The sequence below is a fragment of the Vulpes vulpes genome, chromosome 7 (genome assembly GCF_048418805.1).
Source record: "Vulpes vulpes isolate BD-2025 chromosome 7, VulVul3, whole genome shotgun sequence".
NCBI lineage: Eukaryota > Metazoa > Chordata > Mammalia > Carnivora > Canidae > Vulpes > Vulpes vulpes.
The window spans coordinates 71,557,783-71,582,841 of NC_132786.1; the positions used below are offsets into that span (position 1 = coordinate 71,557,783).

At 36.5% G+C, this 25,059-nt stretch overlaps 1 protein-coding gene across 5 annotated transcripts in view; it reads left to right on the forward strand.

The window, feature by feature from the left end:
• Positions 1–25,059, forward strand: part of COPG2 (COPI coat complex subunit gamma 2) — a 114,676-nt gene that overhangs the window by 39,126 nt on the left and 50,491 nt on the right. For all 5 annotated transcript variants that reach the window (XM_026010843.2, XM_072764052.1, XM_072764053.1 and 2 more), the window contains 3 exons: positions 18,608–18,741; positions 19,483–19,550; positions 21,428–21,616. In XM_026010843.2, the coding sequence (XP_025866628.1) occupies positions 18,608–18,741; positions 19,483–19,550; positions 21,428–21,616 (391 nt within the window). The remainder of the gene's footprint in view (positions 1–18,607; positions 18,742–19,482; positions 19,551–21,427; positions 21,617–25,059) is intronic.

A 25,059-nucleotide genomic window follows, 5' to 3' on the forward strand; every position in this document is an offset into this window, starting at 1 on the left:
CTTTTTTGATGAGTCTGGCTAAGGGTTTATCAATTTTGTTGATCTTTTCAAAGAACCAGCTTCTGGTTTCATTGATCTGTTCTATTTTTAAATTTCTGTGTCATTTCTGCTGTAATCTTTATTTCCTTTCTTCTACACATTTTGGATTTTGCTTTTCTTTTTCTGGTTCCTTTAGGTGTAAGGTTAGGTTGTTTATTTAAGATGTTTCTTGCTTCTTGAGGTAGTCCTGTATTGCTATAAACTTTCCTCTTAGAACTATTTTTGCTGCATCCCAAAGATTTTAGACTGTTATGTTTTCATTTTCTTTGGTCTCCATGTATTTTATTTCCTCTTTGATTTTTTTTTTTTTTTTTTTTGGTTGACCCATTCATTGTTTAATAGCATGTTACTTAACCTCCATTCCAGATTTTTTCTTGTGGTTAATTTCTAGTTACATAGCATTGTGGTCAGAAAAGATGTATGGAATGACTTTGATCTTTTTGAATCTGTTAAGACTTGTTTTATGGCCTAATATGTGATCTATTCTGGAGAGTGTTCCATGTACACTTGAAAAGAATTTGTATTCCACTATTACAGGATGGACCCCCAAGACCAGATTTCTACAGGTGGTCTGTGAACTCTCACTGGCAGTGTTCTTAAAGACCAGAATTTCTAATAGCAGTCTGTTTAAGGTGATTGAAGCTTTGTTCATCCTGATCCCCCCAAATTCTATCAGCCTCTACCCACAGCCTTCTTCCAAAGACAGTTCTACAGTTTCAGGTTTTTGTTACAGTAGCACCTCACTGTCAAGTACCAAAGTCTGTATTGTTTTTATTGTCATAACAAATGATCACAAATATAATGGATATTATAATATCCCTTTATGATCTCATGATTCTGTAGGTTAGACATGAGTCTCATAGGCTAAAGTCAGAATGTTAGCAGGATGCTGATGCTTATTGGAGGCTTTGGGGAAGAATTCACTTTTAATCATATTTAGGTTGTTGGCCAAATTCATTTCTTTGTGGTTAAAGATTGGTAGGTCTCTATTTCTTTATGGCTGTCAGCCAGGGGTTGGTCTGTATCATGAAAGGTAATGTATTCACACGTTCCATGGAAGAAGGCATGGACTTCTGGGGGGCCATTTTGCCTGCCACACCGATGATAACTGAAATGGAAAATTGGCTGGATAGACTTAGCACCATACTAGAGATGGCTAACAAAGCACTGAAGAGTTAGTGAATTTGAAGACAGCAATAGAAAGTAACTAATTTGAAGAACACAGAAAACAGATTAAAGAAGAATAAACAGCTTCAGAGAACTGTGGGATAATATCAACTGGTATGCCTCTTGATATGTAATTGGAACTCCCGAGGGAGATGTGAGAGACTGGAACAAAAAAGCTATACAAAGAAATAATGAACAAATTTCCCAATATGCATTTATTCTAGCAGTGCAAGGTTCATTTAACAATCAAAAACCAACATAACATTCCTCATTTAAAGAATATAGGAGAATAATAACAGTATCATAATGGATGCAAAAAATCCTTGATAAAATTCAGTGACAATTTGTGATTAGAAATCTCCTTTCAGGGGATCCCTGGGTGGCGCAGCGGTTTGGCGCCTGCCTTTGGCCCAGGGCGCGATCCTGGAGACCCGGGATCGAGTCCCACATCGGGCTCCCGGTGCATGGAGCCTGCTTCTCCCTCTGCCTGTGTCTCTGCCTCTCTCTCTTTCTCTTTGTATGACTATCATAAATAAATAAAATTAAAAAAAAAAATTTAAAAGAAATCTCCTTTCAAAGCAAAGAATAGAAGGGAACATTGTTATGCTGATAAGGGTATCAAAAAATCCCCAGAAACTTTATACTTATTGGTGGACTATTACAGATTTCCCCTTGAAATTATAAATGAAAGAAGGATGCCTGCTAACTGTATTTTTTTAAAGCAGCATTTTATTGGAAGTCATACTTGAAGCAATTAAGTAAAAAAAAATCTAATGATTTGAAAGACGACATAAAACTGTCTTTGTGGACAACATGATTATATATAGAGAGAATGTAAAATCTAAGCATTAGCTATCAGAATTGATACATGAATTTATTAAGGTTACTGGATAGGTCAATATCCAAAGTTGATTTTATTTCTATATTCTAGCAGCCAATCAATAAAATAAAAATTTGAGGGGCTCCTGGGTGGCTCAGTGGGTTAAGTGTCTGACTCCTGATTTTGGCTGATTTTTATTTTGGTCTCATGGTTGTGAGACCAAACCCCACATTGGACTTACACATTGGGTGTGGAGCCTGCTTAAGATTCTGTCTCTCCCTCTGCCCCTACCCCCACCCTCTCTCTCTTCTTTTTCTCCCTCTCTAAATAAAATAAAGTAAATTTTAAAAAAAGATTTGAGAGGGCAGTCCAGGTGGCTCAGCGGTTTAGCTCCGCCTTCAGCCCAGAGTGTAATCCTGGAGACCCAGGATCGAGTCCCACATCGGGCTCCCTGCATGGAGCCTGCTTCTCCCTCTGCCTGTGTCTCTGCCTCTCTCTCTCTCTCTCTCTCTCTCTCTGTGTCTCATGAATGAATAAATAAAATCTTAAAAAAAATAAAAAGATTTGAGAGAGAGGCAGAGGGGAAGAGAGAGAGGAAATAGATTCCCTGCTGAGCCTGACTTGGGCTCTATTCCAGGATCCTGAGATCATGACCTAAGCTGAAAACAAGAATTGGATGCTTAACCCACTGAGCTGCCTAGGTGCCCCAGAATAAAATAAAATTATTAAAAGATTGTACCATTTGTATCAAAATGAAATCCTTAGGATAAATCTACCAAAAATTATGTACATCTCTACACAAAAATTATAAAAATGTTAAAGAAGTATGACCTGATTAAATGGAGGAATATATCCTGTTCTTAGATTAGAATATTCATTACTATAATATCTTCTTATTTTGATCTGTGGATTCAGTGCATCCTAAAGTAGAATCTCAGTTGGCTTATTTAAATACCCAACAGAATGCATACATTTGTGTGTCAAAAGACAAACCAAGGATAGAGGTATCCTATCCTCTATCCTTGGTTTGTGCTGCTATTCAGTCCAAATGGAAGAAGTCCAAATGTCTGACAAGGTTAGAATCAAAAAAGAAATTGTGGTGTATTCATACAGTCAATAGTGTACAAAACCAGAAATGAACAAAAAACTGTTAAATATAGCCACATGTATAAGTCTCACTAAGACACACACAGATACATTCTATATAGTTCTGTTTGAGTTAATTTCAGACTTAATAGGTACAACTAATCTATAGCATTAGAAGTTCATATTTATTTTTAGGGCAGAAGCATGATCCTGCCTGGAAGGTGGCATGTAGGGCACTTCTGGAGTGCTTGAAATGTTCATTTTCTTTATCATTGTAGGTTTGTCATAATTCACTTAGGACTTAGTTATCTAGGGTTATATAAGAAATTACTGAAAAACTTAATCAGATTAAAAGGACAAATACTTATTTTCCCCACATGATTTCTGTAGGTCAGGGATTTGGGAATGTTCTTAGCTGGTTCCTGCTTGAGATCTATCTTGAGGTTGTAATCAAGATGTTGGCCACGGTTGCGGTCAGCAGAAGGCTTGAAGGAGGCTGAAGAATCTTCTTCCAAGGTCAGTCACTCATATGACTAGTGCCTTGGTGCAAGCTATTAGCAGGACACCTGAGTTCCTTGCCCTGTAAACTTCTCCATAGGGCTGTTCAATGTCCTCCTAACATTGTGGCCTCCAAACTGAGCACCAAGTAGGAGTCACAATAATTTTTATGACCTAGTCTTTGAAACCACATTTCAACATTTGTGCACTGTTCTCTTGGATAAAAAGGTCAACTCTATTCAGTGCTTGGGGAGTAGAAAAGTGAATGAATACCAGAAATTGAGAATCACTGGGGGCCTCTCCAAGTTTGGCTATTATATTAGTTTGCCATGACCATCATAACAAAATACCACAGACTAGGTGGCTTAAACAACAGAATTTTTTTTTTTTTCCCCAAACACGTGAGGGTTTATTTACAAGCTTGAGCTTGGGTCCAAGTGTACCCGACACAGCGGAGCAGGGACTTGGACCACAACAGAAATTTTTTTGCTTACAGTTCTGGAATCCAGAAAATTGAAGATTAGAATGCCATTAAGGTTGTGTCTGGTGAGAACTTTCCTTTGGGTTGCAGAGTGCCACCTTGTCACCGTGTGCTCGTGTGATTTACCTTCGGTGCATTTCTGTATGTACGCATGTACGCACATGCACACACAGAGGTAGGGGGACAAGAGCAAGTGCTCTGCTGTCCCTTCCTTAAAACCCTAGTCCTATAAGATCAGGACTCTACCCTTATAACTTCCTTTAACTGTAATTACTTCCTTAGAGGCCCCATCTCTAAATAAAGTCACACTGTAGATTAGGGCTTGACTATGAATTTGGGGGAGGAAGGAGGACACAGACATTTCATGTACTTTCTGTATTATTGTTATAATTTAATACAGAGTTAACTTTTTAAAATGTCTGATCAGTTCTTAGACCTATAGAAAGAATCTTTAGAGTAAACACACATATGCACACACACGTGTGCATTTGCACACACATGCACAGCACCAAATGTTATGTAGAATACGGTGGTGCAAAGATAACAAGCAGGCACACTCTAACACTGAATGTTTTTTAACAAGGGTAAAGAGAAAATTTTAAAGGTTTATGAAAACAAAGATATTTCACCTAGAGTTTTACTTTAGGTTTCTCTGTGGCATTGAATGGAAAGAGGCAGTGGAGCCGTGTCTAAATAGTGCTGTGGGAAAATAACTGTCAACCTAGAATTCTATACTCTGCCGAACTATCACTCAACTGTGAGGGTGAAAGCAAATTATTTTTAAACATAAGGGTTTACCATAAATAGTTTATTGATCAGTTTGTAAGAATTATTCATAGATTCACCCCCGCATGAACAAATATATGCTTAGAAGGCAGCAGTGGGATTTAAGAAGTAGGAGTGAACAGTGGATTAGTATTAGCATTAGTAATTATAAATAGATATTTTAACTTTTAAAAATTTAATAACAAGCTCAAAGATTCCAGAAGACAGAAACCTGATAAGTAATGATGTAGAAGGTAGTATTAAAAATAAAAGCATGCTAAGATTTTGGTTCGGTTTTATGTTTCGGTTTGGGTTTTTGTTTGTGTGTTTGTTTTTGGGTTTTTTTTGGGAGGAAGTTATTACTTATTTAAGTAGTCTCTATCCCCAGCATTGGATTTGAACTCTGGAGTTGCATGCTGTCCTGACTGAGCATGCAGGCACTCCAAAATGTTAATTATTAATGTTAGACTTTGTCAGAAAAATATATGGATTAGTTATTAAGAATATAAATAGAATGTAAAGCTTTAAAAATGTTGAAATACAAATGGAAGAAAGAAAACTTGGTCAAAGTTTAGTGGAAAACAGTGGAGTATATAAATAGAAAATAAAATAAATTGCACGGAATTCAGTGTAAATTTATTAGTTATCTCTTGCTGTGTGACAAATTAGCACCAAACTTAGCAGCTTATCAGAGCCATCATCTCACAGTTTCTGTGGCCAGGAATCTGGAAGTGGCTAAGCTTCTGGTTTTGGTCCAGGGTCCTTCATGAAGTTGCAGTCAAGCTGTCAGCCAGAGCTGTACTCCCCTACATCTGGAGGATCCACTTCCCATTTCATTCATGCAATTGTTGACAAGCCTTGGTTTCTCCCTGGCTGTTGACTAGGTGCTTCAGTTTCTTGCTCAGGCAGGCCTCTCTGTAGGCTGATTGAATGTCTTCACAGCATGGCAGTGTCTTTTCCCAGAGTCAGTGAAATGAAGGAGAGGAGAGGCTCAGATGGAAGTCACAGTGCTTGATAACCTAATTTAGATGGTAGCATGCCATCACCTCTGATGTATTCTCTTGGTTACAGAGACCAAGCCTAGAATAATGTGGGAGGGGACTATGAGGGGATGTGGATTTTCAGAAGTGCAGATTTAGGAGGATCATTCTAGAGGCTGCCTAGCAAACAAAAATATTTCTATTATAATAAATGTAAGTGGGCTTACTTATATTATTAAGGGATTGCTTATTAAAAGTGTCAAGTCAGGGGGCACCTAGGTGGCTCAGCAGTAAGCATCTGACTTCAGCTCAGGGCATGATCTCAGGGTGCTAGGATTGAGCCCCATGTCAAGCTCCCTGCTCAGTGGGATGTCTGCTTCTCCCTCTGCCACCCCCCCCCCCCATCTCTCAAATAAATAAAATCTTTTAAAAACTGTCAGGTCATGTAAGCAAAATAAGAGACCTATTATATAGCCTTTTAATAAAAGGCACAGAGTGGCAAGGAAACATTTAAAATGTATCAAAAAGGGACACCTGGATGGCTCAGCGGTTGAGCATCTGCCTTCGGCTCAGGTCCTGATCCCAGGATTCAGGATCAAGTCCTGCATTCGGCCTGTTGCGGGGAGCCTGCTTCTGTCTCTGCCTCGCTCTCTCTCTGTGTCTCTCATGAGAAAATAAATAAAATCAAATAAACAAAATATATCAAAGATACTATACATGCTCAATTATATACTAACACTATATGTACTAATTGCTGCTTAGCAATAGTAATACAAGCCAGAATACAAGGAATCAGGATTTAGAGCATTAAAAATGGCAAAATGGGATTTTGTATTTTGACAAAAGTAATGGTCTAAAAAACAATATAATAAAAATGAACTTGTATAAATAGTTGACCCTTTAACAACACAGGTTTGAACTGTGCAGTCCATTTACACATGGATTTTTTTTTCCTGATATAGTACAGTGCCATAAATGTATTTCCCTTCTGATGTTCTTACCATTTTCTTCTCTCTGGTTTGCTTTATTCTAAGAATACATTATACAATGCATATGACATACAAAGTAATGTGTTAATCAACTATTTATAATGTTGGCAAGTCTTCCAATTAATAGGCAGCTATTTGTAGTTAAGCTTTTGAGGAGTCAAAAGTTATATGTGAATTTTTCTTGAAAATTTTATTTATTTATTCGTGAGAGACAGAGGGAGAAGCAAGCTCCTCATGGAGTAGGGACCCCAGCGTGAGACTCAATCCCAGGACCCTGAGATCAGGACCAGAGCCGAAGGCAGATTCTTTTTTTTTTTTTTTTTTTTCGAAGGCAGATTCTTAACTGACTGAGCCACCCAGGTGCCCAGTTATACATGGATTTTTGACTGCTTAGTGGTTTGGTGTCTTCATCCCTGAACTGTACTTAATAACATTGCTTCAAAATATGTACAGCAAAATCTTAGAAGAAATTAAAGGTTTTAGAAGACTATAAACACTCATCTCTCAGAAACTGACCAATCAGTTGTAAAAGTAAGACTGTAGTCAATCTGTATATCACTGATAACAAAAATGACCCTAGGGTTCATTTAGAACCCTATATCCAAGAGAGAATATGCAATATTCTTTAAATATATTAAGGTAAAAAACCTAGTATACATTTAGGAAAATGCATAAGACTTATACTTGTATGTACACTCTATCTAATTTCTGTGGAACACCCATACAATGACCAAATGCTGATTAGTAGTACATTTTGGGTGTCCTGGAAATGCTTTCTATATTCTTCTTGGTCATACCTGCCCCCAGTCGAAGTCACTATTCTGATTTTTATGGTAGGAATTTCTTTGCTTTTCTTTAGATTTTTACCCACTGTGTATGTAGCCATAAACAGGAAAGTTTAGTTTTGTCTTGTTTTAAATGTTATGTCAATAGAATCATGCTATGTTTTGTATCTTGTTTTTTTCACTCATAATTTCAGTGCAAGATTCACCCTTGTTTTTGCCGAAGCTGTAGTTCATTTTAGTTGTATATTTCCTTGATTGAATTCCTCTAGGTTTATTTGTATTCATTCATTTTTTTTTTTAAGATTTTCTTTATTTATTCATGAGAGAGACACAGAGAGGCACAGACACAGGCAGAGGGAGAAGCGGGCTCCACACAGGGAGCCAGATATGGGACTCGATCCTGGGTTTCCAGGATCACACCCTGGGCCGAAGGCAGGCTCCAAACTGCTGAGCCACCCGGGCTGCCCTATATTCATTCTTTTATTAATGGGCATTTGGGTTGTTTTCTGTTATGAGCACTTATTAATGAAATAGCTGCAAACAGCATTCCTGTGTTATACCAGACTGTCTTATTACCATAGGTTTCTCTCTTTTATTCATTTTTATTTTTACTTATTTCTATAGATATGTCTCTAGGAATAGAATTGGTAGGTATTTGTTAGACTTTTTCAAAGTGATTATACCAATTTACATCCAGTCAGCAGGCTGAGATTCCCTGAGGCCAAGACTTGATGTCAAATTTTAAAAATTTTAATAATCAGAGGGGGTGGGGATCCCTGGGTGGCTCAGCAGTTTGCCGCCTGCCTTTGGCCCAGGGCGCAATCCTGGAGTCCCGGGATCGAGTCCCGCGTCGGCCTCCCAGCATGGAGCCTGTTTCTCCCTCCTCCTTTGTCTCTGCGCCTCTCTCTCTCTCTCTCTCTCTCTCTCTCTCTTCTCTGTCTATCATAAATAAATAAATCTTAAAAAAATAATCAGAGGGGGTGTATTAGATTTTCTTTATTGAGATATAACTCATGTACCATAAAATAACACCTTTTTAGAATGTATATTCAGTGCTCTGTCATATATTCACAAAGTTGTATAACCACCACCAGTAATTCCAGAGCATTTTTATCATCCCAAAAAGAAATCGTCAACCCGTTAACAGTCAACCTCCTTTACCAGCTCCTCTCAGCCCTGGGAAAACATTAATCTGCTTCCTGTTTCTCTAGATTTGCCTGCTAGACATCCCATATAAATGGGATCATACAACATGTGGTCTTTTGTTTCTGGTTTCCTTCACTTATAGTAATGTTTTCATGGTTCATCTATATTACAGAAGTATCAGTATTTTTTTTTATAGCTGAATAATATTCCATTGGGTGGCTATCCATATTTTACCATTTTCCTGTTGATGGACATTTAGATTGTTTCCACTTTTTAGTGGTTATGAATAATGCCACTATGAACAGTCATGCATAATTTTTTTATGTGAGTATGTTTTCCATTCTCTTGGGTATATACCTAGGAATGGAATTGCTTGGTCATAACATAACCATGTGTTTAACTTTTTGAGGAACTGCCAAACTGTTTTCCAAAATGAGTGCATCATTTTACCTTCTTGCCTATAGTGCATGAAGGTTCCAATTTCTCTGCATTCTCACCAACACTCATTATTGTCTCTCTTTTTTTTCTTTTAAATATTTACTTCTTTATTTTTCAGAGAAAGAGACAGAGCCTGTGCCGGGGAGGAGGTGGGGAGGGTGGGAGGGGTACCGGGAATGGAGTCTCAAGCAGACGTCATGGAGCCCAACTCCAGGCCTCATCTCATGACCCTGAGATCATAACCTGAGCCAAAACCGAAGTTAGTGACTGGGCCACTAAGGCACCCCTGTCTTTTTTATTATATATCTCCTAGTATATGTGATGAGATATCTTACTTTTTTTTTCCTATTGAAAAAATTTTGTTGAAAAAAATTGTACAAATAAGCTCCTGATTTGATAACAATAAAGGCATTTCCCTAATGACTAATAATGTTGATTATCTTTTCCTGTGCTTATTGGGCATTTGTAGATTTTTTTTTTTAAGATTTTATTTATTTATTTGAGAGAAAGAGAGTGCAAGAGAGAGCACAAGTAGTGCAGAGGGGCAGAGAGAGAGGGAGAAGCAGGCTCCCTGCTGAGCAGGGAGCCAGATGTGGGCTCCTTCCCAGGATCCTGGGATTATGACCTGAGTCTGAGGCAGACACTTAACTGACTGAGCCTCCTGGCACCACCTCCATTTGTAGATCTTCTTTGGAGAAAGATCTATTGAGATCCTTTGCTCATTTAAGAAAAGTGTTTTTTGTTTTTTTTTTTTTATCTTTTACTGAGTTGTAATCATTGTTAAGTATACTTTGGATACTAAACCTTTATTGGGTACATATTATGCAAATAATTTCCTCCCATTCTGTGGTTTTTAGTTTCCTGGCTGAGTCCTTCCTTTGAAGTATAGAAGTTTTAAATTTTGATGAATTCTAGGTTATCTAGGTTTTGTTTTGGTTTTGGTTGTTTGTGTTTGGTATTATATTAAGAAAACAGTGGTCTAATCCAGGGTCACAATGATTTACACACCTATGCTTTCTTCTAAGTTTTATGATTTTATTTTTCACATTTAGGTGTTTGATACATTTTGAGGTATTTTTGTATATAGGGTGAGGTAGGGGTCTAGTTTTGTTCTTTTGTATGTGGAGATCTGGTTGAAATAGGAGTTTGCAGTTGTCTCAGTACTATTTGGTGAAAGATTATTTTTCCACTGTATTGCCTTGGCATCCTTGTCAAGTCATTGCAGTTTGAATTTATAATTCCCTAATTACTAAGGAGGTTGGGAACCTTTTTCTATTTTTATAAACCATTTGGATATCTTTTCTACTGAAAAAAAGAAAAAAAAACTAGCTTTTAATTGGGTTACCTCCTTATTCTTATTGATTTCTAGGAGTTTTTTGGTTGTACATGTTGCAAAGCCTTTCCCACTCAACTCTGTTCTCTTTCTTGGTGTCTTGATGAACAGAACTTCGTTAATATAGTCAAATTTATCAGTCTTTGACTTTTGGAATAATGTTTTTGGTGTCTTGTTCAAGACCTCTTCTAGCCTAAGTTCTCAAATATATCTTCTATGCTATTTTTAAATAAGCATTATAGTTTTAACTTTCATTGTTTTAGGTCTATAATATACTTGGAATTTTTTTTGCATATGGTATGAGGTAACAATTTAATTTCTTTTTTTCCTCCATATGGATACCGAGTATTCTGCTACCATTTGTTGAAACATCTGTTTATACCCACTGCTGTGCAATGTCAGCTTTGTCATAAGTCAGGCGTCCTTATACTCACTGTTCTATTTCTGGGCGCCAGTAGCTCTATTTCTGTTTCTGCACCAACAACACATTCTTTATTATCATAGCTTTATGATAGTGTAGATATATGGTGGAGCAAATCCTCCCTTATTCTGCCAGCTCTTCTTTTGCATCCTTACTGTTCTGTGCATGTCTGTGTAATTTTACTAGGGATTGTTTAGCCTTGCCCCCAGTCAAGTTTGCCTCTTCCTGGGATACTCCCACCAAGATCATTAACAACCAAGGAGTTCTAACCTGGGCAATGATATTCCCCAGGTTTTTCATTCATTGAGATTTTAGGGCTATTTCTCACATTTCGTTAATGAGACCAGCCATCCCAAGCATTAGTCAAAATGACAAAATGTGTCTTTGACCTCGGACCCTTTGATTTACTTCCAGAAAGCCACCGGTTTCTACTGACTTTCTGGAAGTAAGCCACAGTAGAAACCTGACTTGATGCCTACCTTGCTGTAACAGTTCTTACACAAATAAGCACAGACATCCAAGAAAAACCCACACATAGCCTACTGGAGTAGCATTCATTGGAGGAAGCCCATAGAGACCAAAACCATATCAGATGCACTGGGTGCCCCATTGTTCATTCATTCTAGTTCAATGTGCAGAGGTCTATCAGGGCAGTTTTCACACCCTGAGAGAGGGATTATGACCCTTGGGCTTATGGCTTTTAAACTGCTTTAAGTACAGAAACAACAACCACTCACTGTTGTGATTAGAGGTAGGATGCAGAAAACATAGTATCATAGACATTACATCTGATGCCACAGGGGAAAAATTTTGAACCTATCATGAACAATTATATGCCACCAAATAGAACCTATTTTGACAGCATAGTTTTTAGGAAGGGCAGCCCTTCTCTGGCACAATCAGGGCTTGGGATCCAAATCTTAGAGCTGTATTGTGTGGCACTTTAGTAGCAAGAATCTTCCTCTTTCATGGTTGGAGAACTACCAGCCCCTTCCTTGGCATGAGGGGAAGGAGCTCCAGTCCAAATTTTGTGGTTGACCAGAATTGATTGCCTTACACGTTGGGCTGAGTCCAGTTGTCATGGAACTCCTTTTTTGAGTGGGCAGCAGGTCAGTTTCGGATGAAATGACCCTTCCCCCTCACTTGTTAATTCTCAGAATTTCTCTGGCAATTCTTTTTTATTTTATATGTATATTAACATTGATGGCATTTTAAAAACGTACAATTTTTCCCTATAAACTTCCCTCTTAGTACCACTTCTATTGCCTGTTTCTGTTTGTCTCATGATGTTTTCTAATTTTATTTTTGATTTCTTCTTTGACCCATTGATTGTTCAAGAGTGTGTTGTTTACTTTCTACATAGTTGTGAATGTTCCAGTTTTCCTTTTGTTATTGATTTCTAGTTTCATTCCATTGTGGTTAGAAAAGATACTTGGTATGATTTTAATCTTCTTAAATTTGTTAAGACTTGTTTTGCGACCTAACATGTGATCTATCCTGGAGAATGTTCTGTGTGCACTTGGGAAGAATGTGTATCCTGTATCCTGTATCCTGCTGCTATTGGGTAGAATGTTCTATACGTGTCTGTTAAGTCCATTTTAGTCTATAACGTTATTCCAGTCCACTGATTTTCTATCTAGATGTTGTATCTATTACTGAAAATAAGGGTTTTGAAGTGTTTTTCTATTAATACTACTATTAATATTATCGTATTGCTATTTTTCCCTCTAGATATGTCAGTGTTTGCTTTATATATTTAGGATTTTAAAAATTGTTTTGGGGGATCCCTGGGTGGCTCAATGGTTTAGCACCTGCCTTTGGCCCAGGGTGTGATCCTGGAGACCTGGGATCGAGTCCCACATCGGGCTCCCTGTGTGGAGCCTGCTTCTCCCTCTGCCTGTGTCTCTGCCTCTCTCTGCCTCTCTGTCTCTCTGTCTCTCATGAATGAATAAATAAAATCTCTCATGAATGAATAAATAAAATCTTTAAAAAATAAAAAAATAAAAATTGTTTTGCCTATTTTAGGCCCTTTGCATTTTTATATAAATTTTAGGATTAGCTTTGAATTTCTATAACAAAAGCCTGCCAGCATTTCGAAAGGGATTACACTGAATAGAACAATAGATCTACTTTGAATAAATCAATTTGGGAGAATTGCCATCTTGCTATTGAGTCTTCCAGTCCATGAACAGAGACTGTTTCCGTATTTATTTAGATTTCTCAGTAGGGTTTTGTAGTTTTCAGTGTAAAAGTCCTGCATTCTCTTATTAAATGTATTTCTAAGTATTTTATTCTTATGTTATTATGAATGGAATCATTAATTTCATTTTGGATTATTGTCAATATATAGAAACACAGTTTTGATTTTTGCAGGTTGACCTTGTATCCTGTAACCTTGCTATGGTAATTTATTAATTCCGTGTGTGTGTGTGTGTGTGTGTGTGTGTGTGTGTATTATTCCCTGGGATTTTCAATATTCAGGATCATGTCATCTGTGAACAAAGACCATTTTATTACTTCCCTTCCAAACCAATGTCTTTGATTTCTCTTTTTTGCCTAATTTTACCATCTTCAACTATCACTAAAGTGTTGAGTAGCAGTGCTGAAAGTAGACATCTTTGCCTTGTCTCTGATCATAAGGGGAAATCATTAAGCTTGATACGCTTTTTCTGAAAGTGCCTTTTATTAGGTTCAGGACATTTCCTTTAGTCTCTAGTTTTTGGGAATATTTATCAAGAATGAGTATTAGATTTTGTCAGTTGCTTTTCTGCATCTATTAAGATATTGTGGTTTCTGTCCTTTATATTATTAATGTGGTATGTAACTTAAATTGATTTTGTGATGTTAAACCAATTTTGCATTCTTGGGATAAATGCAACTTGATTATTGTGAATTGTGAATATTGATTATTCTTTTGTATCTTGCTGGATGCAGTTTGCTAACTTTTGTTAGAGTTTTGTGTCTATTTCAGGGATGTTGGACTATAGTTTTTTTTGTGAAAACTTGTCAGGCTTTGTTATGAGTAATACTGGTATCACAGCATTAGTTGAGAAATAGTGTACTCTCCTCATTTATTTCCTGGAAGAGTTTCTGAAGCATTGGTATTATTTCTTTAAATATTTGATAGAATTAACCAATGAAGCCATCAGGATGAGGAAAGATTTTAAATAACTCATAAGCCTGTTTAGATTATGTATTTCTTCATAAGCCTGTTTAGATTATGTATTTCTTCATGAGTCAGTTTTGGTAGTTTGGTATTTCTAGGGACAAATCCCTAGAAATGACAGGTAGTTGTACATAATATTTCCTTATAATCATTTAAGTTTCTTTAGGGTCAATAGTGTTGTTCTTTTCTTCATTCCTGATTTTGATAATTTTGGTCCTCCCCACCCCCGATTAGATTAGCTGAAGGTTTGTCAATTTTGTTGATCTTTCAAAGAACTAACTTGGGTTTCATTGATTTTTTTTTTTTTTAATTCTCCTGCATTCTAGTCTATTGATCTCTGCTCTGATCTTACTTCCTTTCTTTTGCTCGCTGTAGGCTTGATTCAGTCTTCTTTTTCTAATTTCTTAATTATGGAAACCCAGGTTATTGATTTGGGACTTTTCTTCTCTGGTATCAGTGTTGAAAGCTATACATTCCCTTCCTACATTTCTTTAGCTACATCTCATAAATTTTGACATGTCTTTGTTTTCATTCAGTTTAAAATATTTTCCCATTTTCCATTTGATTTATTCTTGATACATGGGTTTACTTAGAAAATGTTAAATTTCCAAATATTTGGGAATTTTTCTGTTGTTTTATAATTTAATTCAATTGTGGTGGGGAAACATGCTTTAATTTCTGTCCTTTTAAATGTATTGACATTTGTTTCATGACTGGCACTTAATATATCCTTAAGAACTGTCCATATGCACTTGAAAAGAATGTATTCTACAGTCATTGGGCTGAATGTTCTAGGTTAAGTTGGGTGATTACATTGTTCAAGTCTTCTATAGCCTTGATGCTTTTCTGTCTAGTTCTATTGATTATTGGGTAGGTATAGACATTTCCAACTATTGTGGTTATATGATCTATTTCTCCTTTCATTTTGTCAGGTTTTGCTTCGTGTATTTTGAGGCTTTGTTGTTAAATTTGTATATATTTATCATTGTATCATCCTGATATATTGACCTCTTTCTCATCATGAAATGTCGCTTTTTGTCTCCCATATTTTTTTGTCTTAAATTCTACCTTTGTGATATTAATAAAGACAGTCCTGATCTCTAATGGTTACTGTTTGCATGGCCTATTTTTTCCCCTTCTTTTTACTTTCACCTGGTTTGTATCTTTGTTTTTTGTTTTTGTTTTTGTTTTCGTTTGTATCTTTGAATCTAATGTGTGTCTCTTGTAGGCAGCTTATACTTGGATCTTGCTTTTTTATCTTGTCTGGCAATCTCTATTTTTTGGTTGGGGTAATTAGACTATTTACATTTAATATAAGTATTAATATAAGTATTGTTGGATTTACTTTTGTCGTTGTGCTATTCTATATGTTTCCTGCCTTTTTTTGGTTTCTCTCATCCTCTTTGACTGTCTTGTTTTGTATTAAATAAATATTTTCAGTGTATCATTTTAATTTTTCTGTCAGCTTTTTTCCCAGTAAATCCAATGATATACGGTTGATCCTTGAACAGTGTTGGACTAGGGGAGCCAGCCTCCCATGTAGTTAAAAATTTGCATATGATTTTTGACTCTTCCAAAACTTAACTGCTAATTGCCTACTGTTGACCAGAAACTTTACTGATACCATAAATAGCACGTATTTTGTATTATATGTCTTATGTGCTGTATTCTTACAATAAAGTAGGCTAGAGAAAAGAAATTGTTATTTAGAAAATTATAAGGAAGAGGAAATATCTTTGCAGTTACTCTATTATAAAAAGTCTGTATATAAGTTGACCCCTGTGGTTCAAACCTGTTGTTCAAAGGTCAATTGTAATGTTACAATTGTTGCTTTATAAATTTTATGTCCTTTAAAGTAATTTAAAATGGGGCGCCTAGGTGGCTCAGTGGTCTGCCTTCAGCACAGGGCATGATCCCGGCATCTGGGATCGAGTCCCACATCGGACTCCCTGAGAGGGGAGCCTGCTTCTCCCTCTGCCTATGTCTCTGCCTCTCACTCTCTCTGCGTGTGTGTGTGTCTCTCATGAATAAATAAATCTTTTAAAAAAATAAAGTAATTTTAAAAGAGAAATGAAAAAAATTATCTATAGATCTTTATATCAGCTCACGTATTTTTCATTTTTAGTGCTCTTCTTGATTATTCACATCACTAAGCAGTGTAAATCTTTAAGTCTAAAGGACTTTCTTTAGTATTTTTTGTAAGTCTGTCAACAGTGTATACCTAGTTATTACTTCTCTGGGAATATCTTTCTTAGCCTTTGTTTTTTGCTTTTTGTTTTTTGTTTTGAGGATAGTTTTGTTGGAAATAGAATTCCTTTATCTTTCAGCACTTTGGCTATGGCATTCTGCTGCACTGTTTCTTCCATTGTTTCAGGTGAAAAGTCAGCCATTGATTATATTGATGCTCCTCTGTAAAACATGCTGAATATATTTTACCTTGGTGCTGTCAAAATCTTCTCTTTGTCTTATGCTTTCAGTAGATTGGCTATGATGGGTCTCTGTGTGGATCTTGTTCTGTTTATCCTGCCTGGGATTTTTTGAGCTATTCAAGTGCATGGATTAATGCTTTCATCAAATTTGGGCAATTCTTATTCATTATTCCTTCATATATTCCTTTTGCCCCTTTGTCTCTCTCTTTTCTTTTTTTTTCTTAATTTTATTTATTTATTTATGAGAGACAGAGAGAGAGAGAGAGAGAGAGAGAGAGGCAGAGACACAGGCAGAAGGAGAAGCAGGCCCCATGCAGGGAGCCCAAAGTGGGACTCGATCCTGGGACTCCAGGACCATGCCCCGAGCCAAAGGCAGGTGCTAAACCACTGAGCCACCCGGGGAATCCCCATCTCTCTCTTTTCCTTCTGGGACTCCTATTATGCAAATGTTCATGCCCTTAGTCATATTCCAAAGCTCTCCAACGCTCTCTTCTTTTTTTCCATCCTTTTTTCTTTATTTTCTCAGCCGAATTGTTTCCATTTACCTATCTTCAGGTTTACTGATTTCTTTCTACTACCAGTGCAAATCAGCTGCTGAATTGCATATTTGAATTTTTCATTAGCTATCGCACTTTGCAAATCCAGAATTCCTCTTTGGTTTCTTTAAAAATACCACCACCACCACCACAACAAATGAACCCAAACTCACTTCTCTATTGATATTCTCTCTTTGGTAAGGTATGATTGTCAGGTCTTTAATTCTCTTTAATTCTTTTACATGGTTTTCTTTATTTCTTTGAACATGTTTATATTCATTGATAAAGTCTCTGCCTGATACATCCAGTACCAAATCTAATGTCTGGCCTTCCCCAAGAATAATTACTATGGACTTCATACTTTACTATTTCTTTACATGTGTCATAACATTTTGTCAAAAACTGGACATTTTAAGTATTGTGGCAATGCTGGTAATTACATTGCCCTCTTGCCCAGCCTCAGAGGTTATTATTGTTGCTGCTTGTTGTTTTTTTAGTGACTTTCTCAGACTAATTCTGCATAGGACTCTTTGTCATATGCAGTTACTGAAGTCTCTGCTTGATTATGTCATCAGCTAATGAGTTGACAGATTTTCTTAAATGATTTAAGCCAATAGATTTCCCAACTCTTTTTCTAATGGGCACTTTGTGTGTTGGGGCATGGCGTCCATGCTCCGGCAGTTTACAGCTCTGCCTCAGCCTTCACTTCCTATATGCGCAGAACCTTGAAGTCAAGCATGGGTGAGAGCTTAGGGCTTGTCTTGTCTTTCCTGGGTATTTGCACAGCCTTCTACATATGCACAGACTTCTGGATCCCCAGGAATATGTCAGAAATTGCCAAAATCTCCTATAGAGATCTTGTTTCTCAAATTTTCCCTTTAAGTTTTTTGGCCAGCCTCTTGTTTGCCCTAGGTGGAATCATTGCCCTTGGCAACTGCAGTGTTAAATAGTTGGCCACTAATTTGGGGGGACAAACTTGCTGAGGATAGGGCTTTCCTCACTGACTGAGCTCTGAGTCAGATGAAATAAAGATTAGCTCCGTGAATGGGGCTTTTCTCGGGAGCACCAGTCAGGTCAAATAGTTACATTTTCCTGGAAGACAGGGCTTTTGAGGGTGCTCCAAACCCATCTGCCTCTTCCAATGGCTGCTAGTCTGTTGGCTTTCATAGCTACTGCAATTCTGAGGCTGCTGATTTCCAAAGCTACCATGAACCTGGGAAGAGGGGATTGAAATACAGTAAGGGAAAACATCAGAAAGTTTGCTGTTCTTCTGAAAATTCATCTGTTTTTCATGAATAAATGTTTCTAGGATTGTTGCAAGTCTTTGGCCAATTTCTAGAGTGCTCAAAAAGTTGATTTTGAAAATTTATGCCAGTGTTCTCATTGCTTTTATGGAGGAATGGATTTTCAGAGGTTCTTCATCCATAATTCTGAAAGTGCTTTTGATCTGTCTGTGTTTTTAACTGCTATGCATATTGCGCTTGCTCTTTTTGATATCTAACGATGTGTTATGTATATTTGTTGTCAGCCATGAAAGTCCGCTCTTTGATTTCATTGAGAGCTGCTTGCGAAATAAACATGAAATGGTTATTTATGAAGCTGCGTCAGCTATCATCCATCTTCCTAACTGTACTGCAAGGGAGTTGGCACCTGCTGTTTCAGGTCAGTTGTGTATTTGATAGCTAGGATTTTGTTTATATTTGCATGTTTTTGTTTTAAGTTCCACAGTTCTGCAGGATAGGTAGTAAGAATGATTTTGGAACCTTAGCTTTAATATATACACCTTTGCATTCTAATATGTAGATGATTTATTTTTATTTTCATTAATTACCTCTTTTTCTGAAGTTACTATTTCCCTATATAAAACATTAAAAACCTTTTACTTAGAAGACAAGTAACTCTCATTCCTTTAGTTCTTTCATATTTAAAAAGCCCATTTGCTCTTATCCCTACAAATATTCCTACCACAAATTCAAGTATTAATGCCTATATGAATTCTTATATAAAAATAAACTTTGTGATCCCTGGGTGGCGCAGCGGTTTAGCGCCTGCCTTTGGCCCAGGGCGTGATCCTGGAGACCCGGGATCGAATCCCACGTAAGGCTCCCGGTGCATGGAGCCTGCTTATCCCTCTGCCTCTCTCTCTCTCTGTGTGTGACTATCATAAATAAATAAAAATTTTTAAAAAATAAAAATAAAAAATAAAATTTGTTTTCTGGATTTAAACTTTTTATAGCTCAACAAAAAGTGTTTTTTCTATTTTTGATAAGTTTTTCATGTGAAGCTTTGATGCTGTGATCTAATTTCCTGATGCATACTTTGAATATAATTATGTACTGTATTTTCAGATATATGCAATATGATGAAATGAGCTATATTCACAAAGATCTTTTTTCTTTCTAGTTCTTCAGCTTTTCTGTAGCTCTCCTAAGCCAGCTTTGAGATATGCAGCTGTGAGGACCTTGAACAAGGTAGGTGTCCCTTTGCCAACTACTGACTTATATCAGTGTTTGATTGAGAAACATTACATGTGAAGCATTTGACTTTCTCCCCAAGATAGAAAGGTAGGATTTATGGTCTTCACTTCTAGAGCACCTTCCTTGTATTTGTGACTTTATGTATGGCTATTTTTACCATTCAACTAAAGATTATAATTCATTTCTGACTTCCAAGCACTTTATGGCTGAAAACCACATTGTCCAATAGGATAGCCATCAGCCATGAGTGGCCATTTCCATTTAGATTAATTAAAAATTTAAAAACCCTGATAATTTAGCTGCTCAGTCACTCTAGTCATACTCCATCTGCTCAGTAATCGTGTGGTTAGTGACAGCCATATTGGTCAGTGAAAAGATATAGAACATTTCTATCACTGTAGAAAGTTCTCTTGGACAGTGCTGGTGCAACACAATGTGAGTCACATTTGTAATTTTAAATTTTATAGTAACCACAGTAACTTCTCCCTCTGTGTCTCTGCCTGAGTCTCTGCCTCTCTTGCTCTCTGTGTCTATCATGAATAAATAAATAAATCTTTAAAAAATTTTTTTAAAGATGAAATTAATTTTAATATATTTTATTTACCTTCATATACATAAAATGTCATGTCAACATGGAATCAGTGTAAAATTATTAAAGATCTATTTTGCCTTATGTTTTTTCATACTAAGTCTGTGACATCCAGTGCTTATTTTATGTTTAGAGCGTATCTTAATTTGGACTAGCCAGATATCAAGTGCTTAGTAGTCACATTTAACTATTGGCTACTATATTGGATGCCACAGGTTTAGAGGATACAGTTCAGAAACATAGAATGAATCAAATAACCATAAACATTTGAAATGAAAGTTTAATGTAGAAGAAAACTTGTCATAAGGCAGTATGTGACCTATTACAAATTAATTGCATCTTTACTGGAAAACCAAAGAAGAACCTTCACAGAATTTGAGTTATATTTTTAAGAGGTGATATAGGTCCACATGCCTTTAGCTATAATCTTAGGGACAGATGTGTCTCAGAATTCAGTACTTTATGAATTTTAGGAAGGCAATATGGTGCTATCTCTTATATATTAACTCCATTGAGCCTAGAGCAGTCCCCTACCATAAGGCACATTAATATTTTTTAAGACATTAATATTTCTTTGTTATACATATGACTATCCTCACTAAGTGGAATAAATTAAGGTTTAACTCATTTTATATTATTTTGGGTCAGATTTTCCTGTTAAATGAGTTTTGATGCCAATACTTTGCTGAGTTTTCAAATTTTTTAAATCATGGGTAAAGGATTCTATACCAATATTGAGACAGAGAGGTGAACAATTTCGACAAAAGCAAAGAAGCAGGAGAATGAGACATGTTTTAGGGAGTGTGAGCAATCCAGTTTGGCTGGAGTTTGTTTAAATACAGAAGTGTTTTCTAAGTGATAAGATATTAACAGTTTTTGAGCAGTGTTTACCATGGTAGATCCTTACATCTAGTAGATCCTTACATCTAGTAGCGTATATATCCATGTACACATGTACTATAAAGAAAAACAGGTCAACTGCAATAAAATACAGGCTGTGGTATTATTACAAAAATTATAGAAACCTAGAAACCTAGGAAGAGAAAGTGCTATGTTACACTATGACTCTGGCAGTTAATTGTTTGTCAGGTGATATATTATGCCTTATTAATTGAAAATGTTCTTCTTAAAACAATTACTTTTGACCTATATTGTCCCATTTAGATTTTTAAAAGCCACTTACCTTGATTAAAATATCTGTTTTCCTCTTCCTTTGTTTTTTAAAGTTCTGGTCTTCATTAGTAGCAATTTGCTTAATTTATTTTTCTTGCCCTTCCACAAGGTGGCAATGAAGCACCCCTCTGCTGTTACTGCCTGCAATCTGGACTTAGAAAACTTGATCACAGACTCAAACAGAAGCATCGCTACCCTGGCCATTACTACACTCCTCAAAACAGGGAGTGAGAGCAGTGTGGACAGGCTTATGAAGCAGATATCTTCTTTTGTTTCTGAAATCTCAGATGAGTTCAAGGTAAAAGTTTAAATATGATCATGTTTCTCCCAGTCTCTGGCTTGTTTCTTAACAGTATCTTTTGATGAGCAAAAGTGTTAAAGTCTAATTTATTAATTTCTTTCTTTCACTGTTATATTGCCTTTGTCTACTTCCAAGCCTTAAAGATATTTTCTTATGTTTTCTAAATGTTTTATGGGTTTAGCTTTTACATTTTGGTCTATGACCCAATTTGAATTAAATATTTATATATTGTGTGTGGTAAGTTCAGGATTTTTTTCCATACTAATATCTAGTCATTCCAGCATAATTTATTGAAAAAGACTTCTTTTTCCCCCACTGCAGTGCTTTGGCATCTTTGTCTGAAAGGCAGATAACTATATAATTGTAGGTATATCTGGGTTCCTTATCACATTCTGTTGATCTATTTGTCAATCCTATGCCACAATGTGTTGATTAATGTAGCCTTATGGTATCTCTTAAATGTCAAGCCATGTGATTTTCCAACTTTGTCCTTTTTTAATATTCTAGGTCCTTTACATTTCCAAATAAAGTTTAGGATCAGCTTATAATGTCTATGAAACAAAGTCTGCTAGGATTATTCTTGGGGTTATGTTGAATCCATAAATAAATCTGGGGAAAACTGACATCGTAACAGTATTCCAGTTCATGAATATGGTATGCCTCTCCCTTTATTTAGGTCTTCTTTAATTTCTCTAAGCAGTGTTTTATAGCATTTACTATATCAGTCTTGCACATCTTTTGTTAAATTTGTATCTAAATATTTTATGCTTTTTTTACTCTATTAAAATTCCTACTTTATTGTCTGCTAGTAGTATATAAAAATACATATACATATATGCTTTATCATATATATATTATATAAAATATATGTAAATATAGTATTTAAATATTAAAATATAAATAATATATAAAAATATTTTTTTCTCTTTGTCATAACTTGGTATCCTTGCTCAGTACCCTTATTGGTTCCAGTAGTTGTTATGTATTCCTTAAGGTTGTCTGTAAATAATCATGTTATCTGTGAATAGAGACAGTTTTGCTTCTTCATTTCCAAACTAAATGCCTTCCCTTTCTTTTTCTTGCCCTATTAAAATAACTAGGAGGGATCCCTGGGTGGCGCAGCGGTTTGGCGCCTGCCTTTGGCCCAGGGTGCGATCCTGGAGATCCGGGATCGAATCCCACGTCGGGCTCCCGGTGCATGGAGCCTGCTTCTCCCTCTGCCTGTGTCTCTGCCTCTCTCTCTCACTGTGTTCCTATCATAAATAAATAAAAATTTAAAAAAAAAATGAATAAAATAACTAGGATTTCCACTATAGTATTGAACAGAACTGGTGAGAATGTGTCAGAGCTGATAGAAGAACAGTAAAATAAATCTCAGTTAAAAGAATTAAAGTAGAAAGATTTTATTATTTCATTCTTATTCAATTCCCAGTTAAGAAGCATGACTGGCTCTATTTACTCTCTTCTGTATATCTAGATCTTTTCTGAGAGAGAGCGAGAGAGAGAGCACAGGAGCAATGGTGGGGAGAGGCAGAGGGAGAGAGAATCTTAAGCAGGCTACATGCTCAGTGTGGAGACTGTCAAAGGGCTTGATCATGACATGAGCCAAAATCAAGAGCCAGATGCTTAACTGACTGAACCACCCAGTCCATGCCTATATCTAAACTTTTAAAAAACAAACTTAGCGTATATATTCAAGTAGACATTTTGAATCTTGGGGAACTATAGAAGATTATAAAGGTCATTTTGTAGTATAGCTTACTGAATGAATCTCTTATGCTTAGATATTTATAATTTTCAATATTTTGCAGTCACAAGTAATGCTACGGTGGATAAACTTGTGTGTGTTTTCTCAGAATGTTGTAGGTATATCTCAGGGTCAGTTTCCTAGAAGTTCATGTGCTAGGTTGAAGGGTAAATGAAAGTGTAGTTTTGTAGAGAATACTGAATTCCACCAGCATATGTAAGAGTGCCAGTTTCCCCATAGCCTCACCAATAGAGTGCATTATGTTTTGAAGTTTTGCCAACCCGGTGGGTGAAAAAGTATATTTCAATGTATTTTTAATGAATTTCTCTACTTATGAGGGAAGTTAAACATCTTTTTACATTTTTAAAGATCATTTAGGGATCCCTGGGTGGCGCAGTGGTTTGGCGCCTGCCTTTGGCCCAGGGCGCAATCCTGGAGACCCGGGATCGAATCCCACGTCAGGCTCCCGGTGCATGGAGCCTGCTTCTCCCTCTGCCTGTGTCTCTGCCTCTCTCTCTCTCTCTCTCTCTCTCTGTGCGACTATCATAAATAAATAAAAATTAAAAAAAAAAAAAAAGATCATTTAATATTTCTTTTTGAATATCACTTACTCATCTCTTTTCTCCATTTCCTAAAGAAATTTTGGTCTTTTGTTTCCTCAGTTATTTCAGGCTTTTTATATATTAGGGATGTTAGTTCCTTATGAAATAAGTTTTGATATTTTCTCTCAGTTTGTCATTTGCCTTTTCTTATGTCTTTTGTTGTACAAAAGTTTGTTATTTTTATGTAGTAAGGGTTGTCAATCTCGTTGCATTTGACTCTTGGGTATTAGAAAGCTTTTCCTTCAAGGACGCCTGGGTGGCTCAGTTGGCTAAGCATCCGATTTGGGCTCAGGTCATAATCTCAGGGTCATGAGATCAAGCTTCACGCTAGGCTCCACACCCAATGTTCTCTCTCTCCCTCTCCCTCTTTCCCTCCTCCCACTCCTTTAAAAAAAAGAAAGGAAGGAAGAAAGGAAGGAGCTTTCCCTTCAGACTATAGAATCTAATTGGGTGAATAAAGATTCACTTATGATTTCTTCTAATACATACATAGTTCCATGTTTTCATTTAGATCTCTGATTCATTGGATTTTATTATTATATATGGTATGAGAAATTGGATCTAATCTTCTCCTTTTTCAGTGATTATCCAGTTGCCCCCCCCCACCAATTTTATTTACAAGACTGTCTTTGCCCCAGTGATTTGAGGTACCACCTTTATCATATGTTAAAGTTCCATATGTATGTGGGTCTGTTTTTGGGCTTCCTGTTCTGTTTTGTTCTTTATTTATGTATCAGTACCACACACTATTAAATATACAGGCTTTTGTAGGATGTATTAGTATCTCTCAGTCCCCTGACATGGCTTTGTTTTCATTGTTTCCCTAGCTATCCTTAACGTGTTTATTTTTCCTTATGAATTTTAGTATTGTCTAGCTTCATGCAAAATCTCATTGGCATCTCTATTTGGATCACGTTGAATTTATAAGTTAACTTAGGGGAGAAGAGACATCTTTTTTTTTTTTAATTTATTCATGGGAGACAGAGAGAGAGAGAGGCAGAGACACAGGCAGAGGGAGAATCAGGCTCCATGCAGGGAACCCGACATGAGACTTGATCCTGGGTCCCCAGGATCAGGCCCTGGGCTGAAGG